General features: G+C 34.6%; 1 protein-coding gene and 1 long non-coding RNA gene across 2 annotated transcripts in view; one reads left to right on the top strand and one right to left on the bottom strand.

Moving 5' to 3' along the window:
• The window catches only part of Awh (LIM/homeobox protein arrowhead), a 66,579-nt gene that overhangs the window by 39,578 nt on the left and 9,635 nt on the right, over positions 1–17,366 (top strand). Inside the window, exon 2 of the mRNA XM_074119773.1 lies at positions 660–841. Coding sequence (XP_073975874.1) covers positions 660–841 — 182 coding nt within the window. The remainder of the gene's footprint in view (positions 1–659; positions 842–17,366) is intronic.
• LOC141449875 (uncharacterized) lies at positions 6,122–17,269 on the bottom strand. Its single transcript, XR_012455754.1, has 3 exons — positions 16,439–17,269; positions 9,765–10,042; positions 6,122–6,566 (listed from the first exon to the last, which is right to left on the bottom strand). It is a non-coding gene; the product is annotated as an uncharacterized lncRNA (long non-coding RNA).

A 17,366-nucleotide genomic window follows, 5' to 3' on the forward strand; every position in this document is an offset into this window, starting at 1 on the left:
CCGTCCACGACACCTAGTAAATGGTAGTTGGACGTTAAGCCCCGCCTGAAAAAATAGGCGATTACTTTACTTTACTTTTATTGATAATCGAAAAACAAAAATCAAATACAAATTGTAGATTTACATATATACAATTATTATGCCTAGATATTTATAGTCTGATCGAACATTTTTGTTTTTAAAGGCAAGAAAGGTGAGTTAACTAACATTGGCGCAATCAATTAAAGACGGCTTTCAAAAGTTTAAAAAACAGAATGCGGTGAAAATTGAGTAAGTAATGTCAATTATGAAATGTACTACTTAAGTATGGACTTACTTAATTTTGTACTGCTTCTACTTCAAAGTAGAGGTTCTTTGTATACCCATTTAGGCTAAAATGTGTTCAATAAAATGATGGTTTCTTCCAAAACTTATCTTAGCATCAGTACCGGACAGTATAATAAAAACGGATTTTAATTTTCTTTAAAAGAATTCGCATGTTGGTATATATTGGCAGTGCAGTGATATTAATGATAAAAACGGCATAAAACTGCAAAACTCGATAATCAAATAAGTGGAAACTTTAATAATAATTACTTTGGTTTGACTTGTACAATAGTTATAAATTCTAAATAAATGGCAAAATGTTTTTTTTTTAGATACCCTTAAATTTGTTACAGACGGAGGGATGCGTGTGCGCTGGATGTTGTGAACCAATTACAGATAAATATCTGTTACAAGTATCTGGCAGAACGTGGCATGCGGCTTGTTTACGGTGTTCTGTATGCCAACTTGCTTTAGACAGAGAACCTTCCTGTTTTATTAGAGATCACGCTGTTTATTGCAAAGCAGATTATGCTAAGTGAGTATTTACTAGGTTTTGTTTTTCTTTATGATTTTAAGTTTGCTATATTTTTTTTTTTCATTGACTTTGAAAATGTAAATGTACTGTTACACTTACAAAAAAAAAAGAAAAAAAGATTTTATTTATATGTTTATTTATATTTTGCATGACAGCATTAAAGGTTTAATACCATTTGTTTAATATAAATTTACTGACACCAGCCTAGAGCCAGTTTTACCAGCGAACTTGGTTTTCTAAAATCAATGTTAGGCAAGGATTAAGTATTCCACTGTCAGTAAGTCTATGACATGGGTAAATGAGGCTAAAGAAATCCTGGAAGATAAACTAGCATATTTATGTATGACGAGAATAAGAAGGACTTGTCCGACAGTTAGGAAGGTACTTATTCTCCTCTTTAACTTGTGGATGAAAAGTACGTTAGAGAACTTCTTTTTACATTGAATCCAGAATTAAATCACTATGTTTACTCAACCGTTTATTTCTGTCTAGCCAGTCCAGAACTGCAATGCAACCTTTCCTCTTCAATTCTACACCTTCATCTGTCTTTCTCTAGGTCATCTTTTCTCTAGCCTCTTTTCCTACGTCCGTAGGAATCGTTCCTTGCTTAGTTCAGCGATTATTTTGACTATCCGCTATAAATTTTTTAACATGGCCGTATTGAGTTATTGGTCATAGCAGATGTAATCCTTGCTGAAAGTTTAGGCGCCTTGTAAGCTATAAGTTACTAATAGAATTGTGAATTGGAATCGCCACACTATTTGGCATTTTACCTAATAAAAATGATGAGGAAGATCCTATTTATAAATCTTTAATGAATCGTAACTCGCATAAATTTAAAAAAACAAAAAAGACGTACATAAAGTAACCTTAATTCACCTACTACATATTTTTTGTCAACACCTTCTTTAAGTATTCGTTTTAAAGATACAGAGCTGTTATGTTCAGAAGCTACCTACAGAATGATTAAACGTTTAAGCAGAGTTCACAACATGTAAATGAATAATCCTTTACAAGTTTTTAATAACCTCGAACAAAAGCGTGAACTGTATAGCATTTCAACAGTCCAAGAGTCTTTTAAGCTGAAGACCGCCACAACTAGACAAAATAGAGTTTTTTTTCTTTTCTTTCATTCCTTCATAGTTGTACTATTGAATAAGGCGGCCACACACATGTATACGCTACTTCACTAACATGAACGTAGGTGTCACTAGCATGAATATAGAGGCACCAACGCGGCACTTTGAGCTTTTACTCTCGCATACTGATAGTAAGAAAAAATGGAGTCTGTAAAAAAAAAACAAACACTGAGTCAAAAGTCACGAAAGTAGAAATAGGCAAAGAATGGAAACATTTAAAACAACAAACAGGTAGTTACAATTTCTAAAATTGCACCAGCCGCAAGCGAGAAAGGAACTTCAGAATTTTCCGATCATCATTGATTAGAAGTCTTCATTAATCGATTCCGCACTTTGCTTTTCTGACTGTTAAGAATTGTTTCTTGTAATATTCTTAACAGGTGTCAGAGTTGTTTTTTTTTATTTAGGCCGTTAGCTTAAAGTTTGAGTAAGCTTAAAAATGTCGATGATAGCCAGATCATCGAACCGAGCGAGATGAAATTTTTTAATAATTGTTATTAGATCTATTTCCCCCTCCACACCTGATTGTATAAATATGTGATTGTAGAAAGCAGCTAGAGAAGAACCCTGTACAAACAGAGCAGACGGAGCTCGGCGGGTCTCTTGGCCAAACAGAAGAGAGGACCGTCCAGTCATGCTGCTTGCTTTGTGCTCGCCCCGGCCACTGTCACTCAGTCACAACAAATTTATCATCTTCAGCACCACTTCCTCCTCCTCCACGGTCGTATTATCCTGCCACTTAATTGACTGCTGGGAATATTTAATCCACCAATCATTCTCCCTTCGGCACTGAGCCTCTCCTAGTGTGGTGGCTTTACATTGACCTTGCCGTCACTCATTTTCTCGTTTTATTTAGCTAATTTCCCGCATTAATTACTCAATTTTATCAATCTTTCTTTTAGTCATTTAGTATTTAATAGTTACTTTTAGTCATTTAATATGTACCCAAATAATCTTCAGCTTAAATTTATTAAGAAAAAAGTTTATCTAATTCCAGAAGGAAGAAAGAATAATGCCAATTTCAGTCATAATGTTTTTATTTTTTCGAGCTATCGATCTAGGGACTAGGTCATCTTCAAAGCTTATTCCATTGAAAGCTTCATTACATTGTTATTCTAAAGTTGGTGTGTCTTCTTACCTATCTGCTTCTGAACTTTCAAATTGATCAAAACTCAAGATATTTACCTCAAAATTAATAAAATTCTCAAGCTGATTATAAGATTTTTTTCTAAAGGAATCGTACTTTTAGCTAGTACGTCGACTCTAATAGCCAGAATACGAGGGTCGTTTGAAAAGTCCGTGCAAAAATAAAAACTACTTAATTTTTTGGGGTAAACCTTTTTTATTTTTCAACATAGTCTCCTAGTAGGCTTATACACTTCGTCCAACGCTGCTCTAGTTTGTTGATCCCTTCCGAATAATAGGATTTGTCCAAGTCTGAAAAATAGCCATTCGTTTCTGCAATCACCTCCTCGTTTGAATAAAATCTTTTTCCCGCCAGCCATTTCTTCATATTGGGGAACAAATAGTAGTCCGAGGGAGCTAAGTCTGGAGAATAGGGGGGATGTGAAACGAGTTGGAACCCTATTTCCATTAATTTTGCGACCACAACTGCTGAGGTGTAAGCTGGTGCGTTGTCGTGATGGAAAAGGACTTTTTTGTGGGCCAATCGTGGGCGTTTTTCTTGCAGCTCGGTTTTTCAAACGGTCCAATAACGATGAATAATATGCACTTGTAATAGTTTTACCCTTTTCCAGATAGTCGATGAGGATTATTCCTTGCGAATCCCAAAAGACAGTCGCCATAATCTTTCCGGCCGAAGGAACGGTCTTCGCCTTTTTTTGGCGCAGATTCCCCTTTGGTAACCCATTGTTTAGATTGTTCTTTGGTCTCAGGAGTGTAGTGATGTATCCATGTTTCATCCACAGTGTCGAAACGACGCTTAAAGTCCTGCGGATTATTCTGGAACAGCTGCAAACCGTCCTTGCAACACTTCACACGATTTCGTTTTTGGTCAAGCGTGAGCAATCGCGGCACCCATCTTGCGGATAGCTTTGTCAAGTCCAAATGTTGATGCAAAATATTTTGTACCCGTTCATTCGAGATGCCCACAGCACTAGCAATCTCACGCACCTTCACTCTTCAGTCATCCATCACCATATCATGGATTTTATCAATGATTTCTGGAGTAGTAACCTCAACAGGGCGTCCAGAACGTTCAGCGTCACTTGTGCCCATATGGCCACTCCGAAAATTTTGAAACCACTTATAAACTGTTCTAATCGAAGGTGCAAAGTCACCATAATGTTTATCAAGCTTCTCTTTAGTCTCCTGAGGCGTTTTGCCTTTCATAAAGTAGTGTTTACTCAACACACGAAATTCTTTTTCGTCCATTTTTTGAAAATCACTCGACTTCCTCGATTCAAACGAATGCCAAACACAAAGAAATAGACCGATCTGGCTGAAACTTAGTGTGTGTTCTTCCTAGAGATGCTACTAACTAAACATAACCTCGATACGCGCCAGTGGTGCTATCTCTCTGACTTTGCACGGACTTTTCAAACAACCCTCGTAGTTCTAGTGGAGAGGCTTATACAAAACATACAACGCAATATATTTTTATTCATTTAAATAAGAAAATTCTTCCTTTCATTTCACGATTTAAGTGGTAGATCTAAACCCGCACAATGTTCGCTAAATTTCCCAACTTGATTTGTTCTAAGCGAGTGAGCATTAGAAGAGAACAAATATTTTCGTACAATAAATAAATTACCAACATCATTTTTTTAAATCACGAAGCCACAGGAATCGGTGAGGCCCCGGTTTATCAAGTGTTGGGAAGGCAATTTAGATTTCATTGGAGATTAAGTCATTAAAAAAAAAATCAAAATTACCAAAATATCTACTGTGTACCGATTCAGTACCGTAACTACTCGTATATGAACTTGTAAGAACATTTTCTTTTTTAAATACGCGCTTATCTTACACAATAATTGTTAGAATATTCTAGATAACATAAACACTATAATTTATTTTGCTTGCTTATAAATACCTTCATTCTATTCCTAAATGTCTCAAGTTATCATTAAGTTTAAACTCTTCGAACTGATACTTAACTTTCTTTGCTAAAATAATTGCTATTAAAATTGCTAAAATAATTCTGCAACAATAAATCATATGGTATTTTAGAGAACTTTATTGCGTAAGGTTGCTAGGGTTACCCATAGTTTGTTTTTGCTTTCTTTATTTTAAAATAGTTTTATTGAAGAAAGAATCCAACTATTTATCAGTTACCTATATTAAAATTGCTAAAATAATTCTGCAACAATAAATCATATGGTATTTTAGAGAACTTTATTGCGTAAGGTTGCTAGGGTTACCCATAGTTTGTTTTTGCTTTCTTTATTTTAAAATAGTTTTATTGAAGAAAGAATCCAACTATTTATCAGTTACCTATATTAAAATTGCTAAAATAATTCTGCAACAATAAATCATATGGTATTTTAGAGAACTTTATTGCGTAAGGTTGCTAGGGTTACCCATAGTTTGTTTTTGCTTTCTTTATTTTAAAATAGTTTTATTGAAGAAAGAATCCAACTATTTATCAGTTACCTATATTAAAATTGCTAAAATAATTCTGCAACAATAAATCATATGGTATTTTAGAGAACTTTATTGCGTAAGGTTGCTAGGGTTACCCATAGTTTGTTTTTGCTTTCTTTATTTTAAAATAGTTTTATTGAAGAAAGAATCCAACTATTTATCAGTTACCTATATTAAAATAACATAATGAACATCAGATTAATAAAAATAAAAATAAGAGTATAAAAATAGATTATTATTATGATAAATAAGTGAGTTAGTGATAAGCATGATAAGTAACTTTTAAACTTCAAAAGAAGTGATTCTGCGGTCTGTTATAAGAGCGCCCGAATGTCTGGCACAATGAGGTCCTCCTTCTACAAGTAGAGAACCACCATCTACAGACTGAGGAGGCGGCTGTATGACAAATGGAAGTAAGCAATGCCTAGTCACAGTGCATTCCATACCTCTTTGACACATTTCAAAACTCAAGAGAACCAGCTTCCCTCCCTCTTCACTTCTCCTCTCATGGGTACGCAACTGAAAAGCAATAATAAATCAGTTCGAATCGCACCATTGAAGTGTTTCGACTAAATGTTAACTTGGGACATTTAGGTATAGTATGTAGGTGTTTATAAGCAAGCAAAATAAATTATTGTGTATATATTATCTAGAATATTCTAACAATTACTGTGTAAGAATTGTGTATATTAAAAAAAAAGTTGCTTACAGCTTATACAAGAAATGCAATTGTGCAGTAATATTTAATTCATTTTAATAATTAAATACAAATATTCTTCAACTACATTTTCGCTAATTCTTTTCAATTTTTCGCTAGAATGCCTTACCGCTTTCACCTTTAACTGTCTTCTTCTCTTTTTAGTTTAATTTGTTTTAATTCTATCAAGTATTGGATTTTTTTGCCATTTTCAGGAATTGGTTTATCATGTTAGTGTCGACCATCTTATTTATAGCCTCTATCAAAACTTCTGTCACATTTGTTGCTTAGACATGAAACAAAGAGTTGCTGAAATTTTAGCTGTAAGTTTTTGTACCAATATTATAAGATGGATGAAAATCTAATCTGGTTAAAATAATTGGAAATGTACAATTAATTAAAAGCTGTTATGGATTAAAAAAGTCAATGGTATAATCTGTATGAAAGCAGGAGTGTATTTGTAATTATCTAATTTGTATTTTAATAGATTTTTATGAAATTGGTATTCGTATCTTAGATATTATTATTCATTTCTCTATAACAATTAATTTACTATTTGAAAATATCCTTTCAATGCAGAATTCAAATTGGGTAAAATAGCTGCAAACGCGTGTATTCAAGAGCTGTGATAAAATTTTAGTTATACCGACCGCCCATAAGGCCAAAGCTAAATACATTTTTGATTAATCGTTCAACGTGTACTTACGTCGAATATTATGTATTAAAAATTTTCAAGATTGCAAATCTTTCTCATACGGGAAGTAAGAGAAAGTAAGAAAATGAGTTACACACACCAGATTTTTTTTTTTTTTTTTTTTTATCTAAATATTTCTTCAAGTTGTCAAGGAGTTGTAAACCTTCCTAAACATGTTAGATGGATTCACATGAGCCCCAGTAGGACAACAAGGACAACAACAAAAAAAGAGAAAAAGCAGAAGAAATGATTGTGAAACAGCAGCAATGAATCAGAAGATAAAAAGGACACCCCTGCTGAACTTTGTGCCTACCTTGGTTGTATATTTAGTGATCCATTACACACCTGACATCTTTAAGGATTGTCAGGACCCAACCTTGTGTTTCCTTACCATTCATGCAAGATATTTTTCAATTTTTTTTCTCTTTGGTTGCTTGTTGATGTTTATGTTATCGTCTGGGTTGGGAAATATTAACCATATTTCTAACTTAAATTAGTTCTCATATTAAACCATTTATGTAGAAGTAATATTGTTAGGTTTAATGTGATGGGAAGCCATTAGAAGTTATATTGCATGATTACCTACAATGGGAAAAAAACACTAAATAAGTTTGGCTGATGTATTTCTTGAATTTAAGAGCCAAAACGAACATATTTCTAAAAATATTCTTATTCTTGTTTATGGGAAGGTTATTTTAAAAATAATAATAATAATAATGATAATAAAAACAATATCCCACGTAAACCACAGCTATCCAATCTGATTTCACCTATTCACCGGATTGGAAGCAGAGTTTGGTGCCGCCCCTAGATCTATATCGCAGCGCTTGCGCACATTGTCTGCGGGATAGAACCTTTTTTTCCCCCCTTTCCTTCTTTTTATTTTATTTTATTCCTGCCGCCTCCTCCTCCTCCATCCTCTGCTAGTGCTGCCCCTTCTGGCGCGCTCACTGACAGTTTGTATCCCTGTTTTTGCCGCCTCGCCAAGCGCCACCCTTTGCTTGATTGGATTTGTCCCAATCAACACACTCACTATATATATATATATACATCTACCTCCCCTTTGCGTTCACTGTAAAAGAAAGAAAATGTGACCGGAATTGATCAAAGTTTGACAATTGGATTAGCCCGATGGTAACGTGTGCACAATAATTCTGTTACAAAGCAGTGCAGAAGTATTTGAAAGTGTGTGAAAAGGACAAATAAAACAAGTTAATATTAGTTACGTCGATACTCTTAATATTATTATTATGATCACAAAAGGGGATATTATTTGAAGTGTCCTATTTTCTTACAGTTTAACATTAACATTTATATGCGCAAGATATCATTCAAAAAGAATTATTTGCTAAAATCCTAAAATATAAAGTATTCTTAAGTGAGACGGCGAGTTTACTCAATTTTTGTTTCTGTTTTTAAGCCAAAAGGAGAACTTTTTTTCTGATAAATGATCAATGCGTTTAAATGTTTTCATCCCATTTCACAGCTTGTCAAACCTTATTAAGAATACTCATTGTTGGCGATGGTAACAAATGCACATATTACAACAAATATTCAGATAAAAATACTCATTATTTAATTAGGTCTTACTAAAAGAGCAAAGTAGATAAAAAAAAATGAGAAGTTATTTTATAATAAAAGCATTTGGAGCGATAAACGTCTAATTAATTAAATGTGTATCAAATAAAGCATAAAACACGATGTTTGCCGCAAGCTATTCACTAAACCAATGCTGTAAATCCAAAACTGATGCTTGGAGTTCCAAAGATGCTAAATAATGTAAATATCTAATGTGAATTTGTTGAAAACGACTCCTTTTTTTAAAAAAAATACATCTTTATAGGCATATTTGTAATCGGTTTATTTGAAAAGTCCCTCTCTGAAAATCATTTTTTTGGGGATTCCGTGAAAGAAAAGACTATAGCGTTTGTTCAGTGTGTTTTTTGGTACGTCCTAAATTTAAATGTTAGTTTGAACTAAATTACTGGTGAAAATTACAAACTTGATGGAAATAGAAGAGCGAAATTGTAACTTGAAAGTATAATTTTCTCTGCATTTGGCGATTCTCTCTAAAAACGGCTTAAACAATGCTCTTTAGTTTGTATGCTATCTAAATGATTATTGTAAAAAAAAGTAAAGTAATGCCGATTTTTTAAGGCAGGCTTGTACGTCTAATTACCGATTAGATGTCGTGGACGGAGGCGACTAGCAAACAAATTTTACTGTAAATTTCTTTTGTTAACATTAAATAAAATCCAAGGCCTAGGACCGGGAATCGAACTCAGTACCACAATAAATATTAGCTTAACAGATCTCGCCTCTAACCGCTCGGCTACCATGGCGCCTCAATGATTGTTTTTTATTTAAAATGTTCCATCTGGAAATGTAATTTCGTGGTTACTGGACAGGGCCATTTCACGCTTTCCTCTTTTGTTAGAAAATTTATAAGAGCTTGCAGTGGAAGGTCCAGACCCTAATTGGATGGAGGAATCATAATTCCTCAATTGGGGTGAAAATTACCTATAATCCTGACAAAAAGTTTCACTTCTGTGATTAACTAAGTCTATCTCCGAGCATCTTTATCGTGGGTACAGTAACTTCTATGCTGCGCTCTGGTAGCAGAAGCGAGAAGGTAAGCATGCAGTCAGATAGATTTCGAGCATAAGAACTTAGCGCTCTTACATACTCGTATTCCAGCTTCAACTATAGACTTTCAAGAATTAGGCTGGTGCTCCAAAGAGAGTTAATAGATATTTCTTCTCTTTAACAGGGTTCTGCTTCATCACTTACCTAAACAGCGCCACCCACCATTGACACGTGCCACCCGTATATTGGCCGTGTGTCCAAAACCTCAGTCATAAAGTAAAGAAGTTGTGGTGAGCATGCTAGCTGCCTCAATGATCGTTGTAGTCCTGACACAATCTCTTTTGACTTTGCAGAACAGAAGGTTGGGAACTAGTGCTTTTTGTAGCAGATTTCTGATGTACCATTTTCGTACGAAGGAGATCCGAACATTCAGCGTGATTTCAATGTTAAAAGAAATTTTGCCAATTGCTTTGTAAATATACCTGAAAGAGAAAATGGCCAGTGTTCAAATTTTTAATGGTAAATTAAAAAAGAATAATGTTTTTGTTGTTCATCGCATCATTTCTCCGTGAGCAAGATTTAAGAGCAATAACGAGGAAATATAGTCAAAATAAATATAGAATTTAGTACGCATGAAGTAACGCTCAAGTTGCATTGAGAATATTCTAAAAGTATGCATAGAAATGGTATATAGTTCCGCCTACGAGCAGCATAAAGCAAAAAAAAAAAAAAGACATCCTCTAGGATATTCCTGCAGGGGTGTTAGTCGAGCACGTGCTGTCCGGTGTTGGTCGAGCGGTACTGTACAAAGAGCGAGAGAGGGCGAGAGAAAAAGATAGAGAATTGTCCATGGAGGATTAGTGAGAGAATTGTTGTCGCGACCGGAGTCTATGGTACGAGAAGGTGTGCTCTCTCAGTGGACGAAACGTGCGTGCGTATTCTGAAGAAGAAGGTGCGCCCTACGATTTATTTCGAGCTATTATATATATTCTTTATCCCGCCTGCTACAGAGCTTAAGACATGTGCGTGTGTAGGCAGCCCTGGCTGAGTTATATCCTCATTCAGTCAGCTACCAACACATGGACACAGTTACAGTTTCTTCTTTACACCCAAGAAAAGAGAGAACTAATCTGGTCCATTGAGTAGAATCCAGTCTGATGTGAGTGAGCAACTCTAGTCCAAGAAAAAAAATTTATTTCTTTTAACACCTTTTTCTCATAAAAATGGAATTTAGAGCTATTACGCGTTATTCCCCTCCACAATTCTTTCAGAAAATCTTGTACTGCTGAAATGGAATAATGAAATGGAGAAAGACTCTCTAGGAAAGCTGAAATAATACTACCAAGTCTAGTTAGAAGTTCAGAAAGAATGATTATCAAAAAGTTCAAAACTACAATTACTTTCACTTGGGCTAGATCCACAAATGACCTCTCAAATGATGACTCCCAGATGGTTATCTTGGATGATAGATGCAGAAAATAATTGTTGAGATAAAGGATTTAGAATAGAAATAGAAATCGAATCATTTTCAAAACTCTGCATATAGCTATAAAGATTCTACTTTTTTTTTATTATTATTTAGATTATAACAGTCAGTTGAAATTTTAAGCGCAAACTTTTTTAAAGATCATACAACTATCAAGAGTTACAGTTCAGCAAAAATTTTCAATCTTAAAATAGGCTAACTGCTAATGCGCGTAAGTTGATCTTGAGCTAAGGAATTACACATAATACATGTAGCAATATGTACGATTATCATCGAATTTATTATTCCAAAAACATAAGCTACGATGAAGAAATGGCTGGCGGGAAAAAGATTTTATTCAAACGAGAAGGTGATTGCAGAAACGAATGGCTGTTTTTCAGACTTGGACAAATCCTATTATTCGGAAGGGATCAACAAACTAGAGCAGCGTTGGACGAAGTGTATAAGCCTAAAAGGAGACTATGTTGAAAAATAAAAAAGGTTTACCCCAAAAAATTAAGTAGTTTTTATTTTTGCACGGACTTTTCAAACGACCCTCGTACTTTGTTTAGAAAAAAGGTAAGAAGAAGAACAACAACAATAACAATTTTTGAAAATGCCGTTTTTTCCCACTTTTGGCAACTTTTTTCTCGAAATCTATCAAATTTAAGTGGTTCCAAAAAAAAAATTACTCTTAAACGGGTACTCTTAAATATGTCCTATATTTAAAAAAAAAATTGGGAATTTTATCTTTTACAGAAAAAGAGAGAAAAAATTGTCAAAGTTGGGTGTTTTTCAACGTTACGCTTTTTCGTGCAGTTTTTGACGATCAACCCTTATACAACTGTCCTACCGGACAGTTTTAATCTAAGAAAAAATTAATTTGTTAGCTTACTAATTAGAATATCATACATCTCTTTACGCTTCAAAAACAAATAAATGAATTGTAAGTAAAGTAATTTCGTTAAGGGAAGAAATAGCTAAATGTAAACCGTAAATAAGTTTAATGATATTCTTTACTTTCTTATTTTAATTCTCGTTTCCTAATATGGGTGCGTTCCACTTGGCGACCACAACGACCACGACCACGACCGCGATTTTGGCCGTTCCACTTGCTTGTGAGCGTTGCGATCGAAAACCCAAGTGGAACGGACTGTGGGCGTTTTAACCATTCATGTAAACATTACATATGGCGGCCTCGAAAATAAGTTAGAAGCTTGAAGAGGTTATTTTTTAATTTAAACCCCATTTATAAGCAAATTTATAATAAACTTTATTAATTATTGGTAAAGCTGACTTATATTAAAAGAATATATATAATTCAATTTTTTATATTACATTTTGGAGTATTTATAAAATTTACGTTTAAATAAAATTAAAGTGTCTTTTGTGGCAACAGTTGGATATTTATTAATAATGCTTTAGAAAGTTCTTTATCTAGTTCCGATTAGAGTGGAATGCAATTTTACAAAATCGCAATGATAAAAAGCGAAAACTTAGGCCACGTATTATTAGCTATCAGAGTAATTGATCTTTATTCAGATGAAGAATTTAAAAGTTATTTCAGGTAAATGATTTTGTGTTATTCAGTGATTTAGTGTGTAAAGGGATAAGTAATTATTTATTTATTTATTTTTTGTAGACTTTCGAGAAACACATTCTATTATTTACATGAAATAATACTTTCATTTACATGAGATAATTTTTTCCGTCGCCATATTTTGTTTTAAAAATTGCGCCAATTCTGAAAGCCCACTTCGACCCAGCTTCTAAGGTGGGGCGTTGTGGTCGTTGTGTGAGCGAAAATAGTGACGTCATTAGTGACGTTTTCGCCACGACCACAACGACCGCGGTCGCCAAGTGGAACGCCTGAAAGTATGTTTTGGTCGTTGTGGTCGCCAAGTGGAACGCACCCTATACAGGTGATTCGCGGTAACTTAAATGATAATGGCTGTTACTGGAAAAAAAACTTTAGTAACCTGGATTAATACTAAAAGAATCCTAAATTTGTTTTATTACAATATTATATAAAGATGTAAAGAGCTTTTTCACTGTTGAAAACATTTATCGAAAATAAAATTGCACAACCAACTCTAATAAAATTAGAAATATACATTTTTTGCATAATAAAATGTTTGCGTCATGGCCACAAGTCCTTTCTTTTTATGCTTTTCAATTTAATTTATTTAATAAATATTTTGGTTTATTAAATAACGTTTTTCTGAATGGTTAAACTCTCCCCCTTCGTCAGAATTAAGCGTGGCCACATATTTTCCTTTTTACTGAGGTTGTCTTGACTTATTTCTCTCTGCCTGCGCTAGACTCCTATCTGCAGCCTACCAGTTCTTCTGGAAGGACTGGCGAAGAAGAAGGAGCAACCAAACAAAGAAACGCTTTTATGAATTATGTACGTCATAATTTATAAGAGTCAACTTTGTAGGAGGAAGGAGAGGCGGCGAGTTTGGTGTGGGTTACGCTAGAAAAGGAGAATGGGGGGGAAAAAAATCCACTATTCAAAGTCTATAGCGCGGATCTAAAGATAGATTGTGTACGTATGAGTGTGTAAAAACAGAGGACACAATGGTTGTGTGTTGGTGAACACTGGTGATACATCACCATCTTTGTAAAATACTATGAAAATAATATTTCTTGTATTGGGTTTAGGTGTGCCATTCATGTCTTTAGGCACTCTTAAATTTTGACACTTTCCATAGAATAGTTTAAAATAAGTCAATTAATAATACAGCAATTACACTATTTAAAAATTATATATTATATTATTATTATCAATGAAAAAAATAACAGTCCACATCGAAACAAGTCATTAAATACATTGATCTTTAAAAATTATTTTTAATTCAATTATTCAACAAAGATAAAAACATTCAGCTCAATAATGAGTTCTGCAACGCGCTGAACCGAAATAAAAAAACTGAATTTTTAATTCCTATAAAACAAAACAAAAAATCATTCATTTTTGAAAAATTATAAGTATTTTAAGAATATTGAATTAGGACGCATCTACAAAATGATTCTATTTATGTTTTTATTTGCAGATGCGTATTTTGGAAATAAAGATTGTTGTATCTAGAAAGCATTGGTGGTACTAGCAGGAATTCCAATTCACCTCCTATCTGACTGCAATGCCCTTTATTCAAGGAAGATGCAGACACTTCGGGGTGATTAGGACCAAGTGATGGAAGAGGACATAAACTAGTTAGAACCTCAGATTCTAGGTTTTATTCGTCATCTAGGGCGGAAGGGGATGCTGTAGGGATTCCCCTGGTACCAGAAAGGGATAGGGGATAATACTGTTACTCTATTGGGTGTTGGGACTTGTCGGTGAGGAGAGCAATGATACGGCCGATGACCTGGCAAGGCAAAGGAGCAGTTCATTGAAATCGCAGCACAAAATCGTACAAAAAAAAAAATTTATTATTCGAGTCAACGTTTTATTATTACATTTATTACGAGGGTCGTTTGAAAAGTCCGTGCAAAGTCAGAGAGATAGCACCACTGGCGCGTATCGAGGTTATGTTTAGTTAGTAGCATCTCTTGGAAGAACATACTCCAAGTTTCAGCCAGATCGGTCTATTTCTTTGTGTTTGGCATTCGTTTGAATCGAAGAAGTCGAGTGATTTTCAAAAATGGACGAAAAATAATTTCGTGTGTTGATTAAACACTACTTTATGAAAGGCAAAACGCCTCAGGAGACTAAAGAGAAGCTTGATAAACATTATGGTGACTCTGCACCTTCGATTAGAACAGTTTATAAGTGGTTTCAAAATTTTCGGAGTGGCCATATGGGCACAAGTGACGCTGAACGTTCTGGACGCCCTGTTGAGGTTACTACTCCAGAAATCATTGATAAAATCCATGATATGGTGATGGATGACAGAAGAGTGAAGGTGCGTGAGATTGCTAGTGCTGTGGGCATCTCGAATGAACGGGTACATAATATTTTGCATCAACATTTGAACATGACAAAGCTATCCGCAAGAAGGGTGCCGCGATTGCTCACGCTTGACCAAAAACGAAATCGTGTGAAGTGTTGCAAGGACGGTTTGCAGCTGTTCCAGAATAATCCGCAGGACTTTAAGCGTCGTTTCGTCACTGTGGATGAAACATGGATACATCACTACACTCCTGAGACCAAAGAACAATCTAAACAATGGGTTACCAAGGGGGAATCTGCGCAAAAAAGGCGAAGACCGTTCCTTCGGCCGGAAAGATTATGGCGACTGTCTTTTGGGATTCGCAAGGAATAATCCTCATCGACTATCTGGAAAAGGGTAAAACTATTACAGGTGCATATTATTCATCGTTATTGGACCTTTTGAAAACCGAGCTGCAAGAAAAACGCACACGATTGGCCCACAAAAAAGTCCTTTTCCATCACGACAACGCACCAGCTCACACCTCAGCAGTTGTGGTCGCAAAATTAATGGAAATAGGGTTCCAACTCGTTTCACATCCCCCCTATTCTCCAGACTTGGGTCCCTCGGACTACTATTTGTTCCCCAATATGAAGAAATGGCTGGCGGGAAAAAGATTTTATTCAAACGAGGAGGTGATTGCAGAAACGAATGGCTATTTTTCAGACTTAGACAAATCCTATTATTCGGAAGGGATCAACAAACTAGAGCAGCGTTGGACGAAGTGTATAAGCCTAAAAGGAGACTATGTTGAAAAATAAAAAAGGTTTACCCCAAAAAATTAAGTAGTTTTTATTTTTGCACGGACTTTTCAAACGACCCTCGTATATTACTTAGTTTTAATTATCCGATACAAATATTGGGGCCACTAAAAAAAGCCAAGTTGATTGACCTTCTTATAGTGTAAAGCACTAATTGATAAGCAATGTTAAAAATAACTAAGACAGCTTAAAAACCTCGTTGCCAAACAGGAGAGTATACGACAAACAACGCTCTCTATAATTCTTTCTTTTAAATCAATTAACGAGCTTCCGTCTGTGGGTGCATGCAGCAGCCTGGGTGATGTTCAAAAGATAGAAGACTGTGACTGTATCTAAGAAGAACACCGTCCACAGAAATCTAAGAAGCGTTATCCGAAGTTGCTTGTTCTTGTAGACTCTACATTTCTCCGATATGGACATGTGAGTAGGAGAGAGAGCGAAGGAATCGCTGCTAGACCCTATCACATCCTACAATACTGCTACACACAACTTCGCCACTAAATAAATCACTAAATAACCTTCATTAGTATTTTAAAACCACTTTTTTATTTTGCTTTTTTTTTTTTTAATATATCCGCTTTTTCTGTCCTAATACTAACCCTTTACTTTTCGCGTATACCACGTTTTATTTCCTGTATACTAGGAAATTAAACTCTGGTGTCCAACTGCAAATTTCTTAAAAATATTAATTAATAAAATATTTGAATTTAGACTCACCTGATTATCTTAAACCTTATAGAAACCTCTGTCAAGAAATACCGACATAAAAACAGAAAAGAATTCAAAATTAATTTACTTGAATCAATGATTTGCCTAGTGGATAGCGTACTTTTCAACTATTTTGAAAAGCATTTTGTACTTGTTAATATGGTAGAAATAAATAAATTATAGCCTTGTATAAGATGATTGAAATGTAAATAGTGTTACAGCGCTAGTTTGTGCGTAAATCAAATTTACTACTCTATTTACAGTAGACAATGCTGGTGGGACATATGATGGAGAACTTTCTATTGATAATCTCTAACGAGGCACCCTTGGGACTGTAAACAAGCCTGTTAGATCTGTAAGGGGATTGGAAACAACAATTTCTGTTGGACGTTTGTCTTATAATTCAATGAGACTAGCAAGGAAGACCAACCGTCTCCTATCGTACTTACTACTTGAACAATTTTGTAGTAGTTCTTGCCGGTAATGATTCAGTACTTTATAAAGTTTTGGCGAAACATTATCTTATAAAATTAGATGTTAATATCTATATATTCGCAAAATCTTTTGAAAATACACGATTTACTTTCAACACTATTGTCATAATGAACTTTTCTTGAAACTTGGGCTAAAAACTCAAAATTTATACATCGAAGTAGCATCTTCGTTGAATCGATTTTCTGCAAATCTGAAACTTTACTTACTTATTGATTTCCTATTGGTGTTATTACAATGAGGCCATTCGCTTCGCTTAAAATGGTACTTTAGAGAGGAACTGAACCCATCTCTCTTCCAGAAGTAGTAGTAGTTCTACTATTTGCACTGCAATGAAGTTATAAAGGAATCGTTGGAGCTGAGGTAACGTCAAGTAAATTTAAGTATGATAGATTATTATTTCGATTACCATGACATATGAACATCGTTCGATTTCTTACAATTT

Source organism: Rhodnius prolixus, unplaced genomic scaffold (genome assembly GCF_049639745.1).
Source record: "Rhodnius prolixus isolate KJV_2025 unplaced genomic scaffold, Rpr scaffold_2, whole genome shotgun sequence".
NCBI lineage: Eukaryota > Metazoa > Arthropoda > Insecta > Hemiptera > Reduviidae > Rhodnius > Rhodnius prolixus.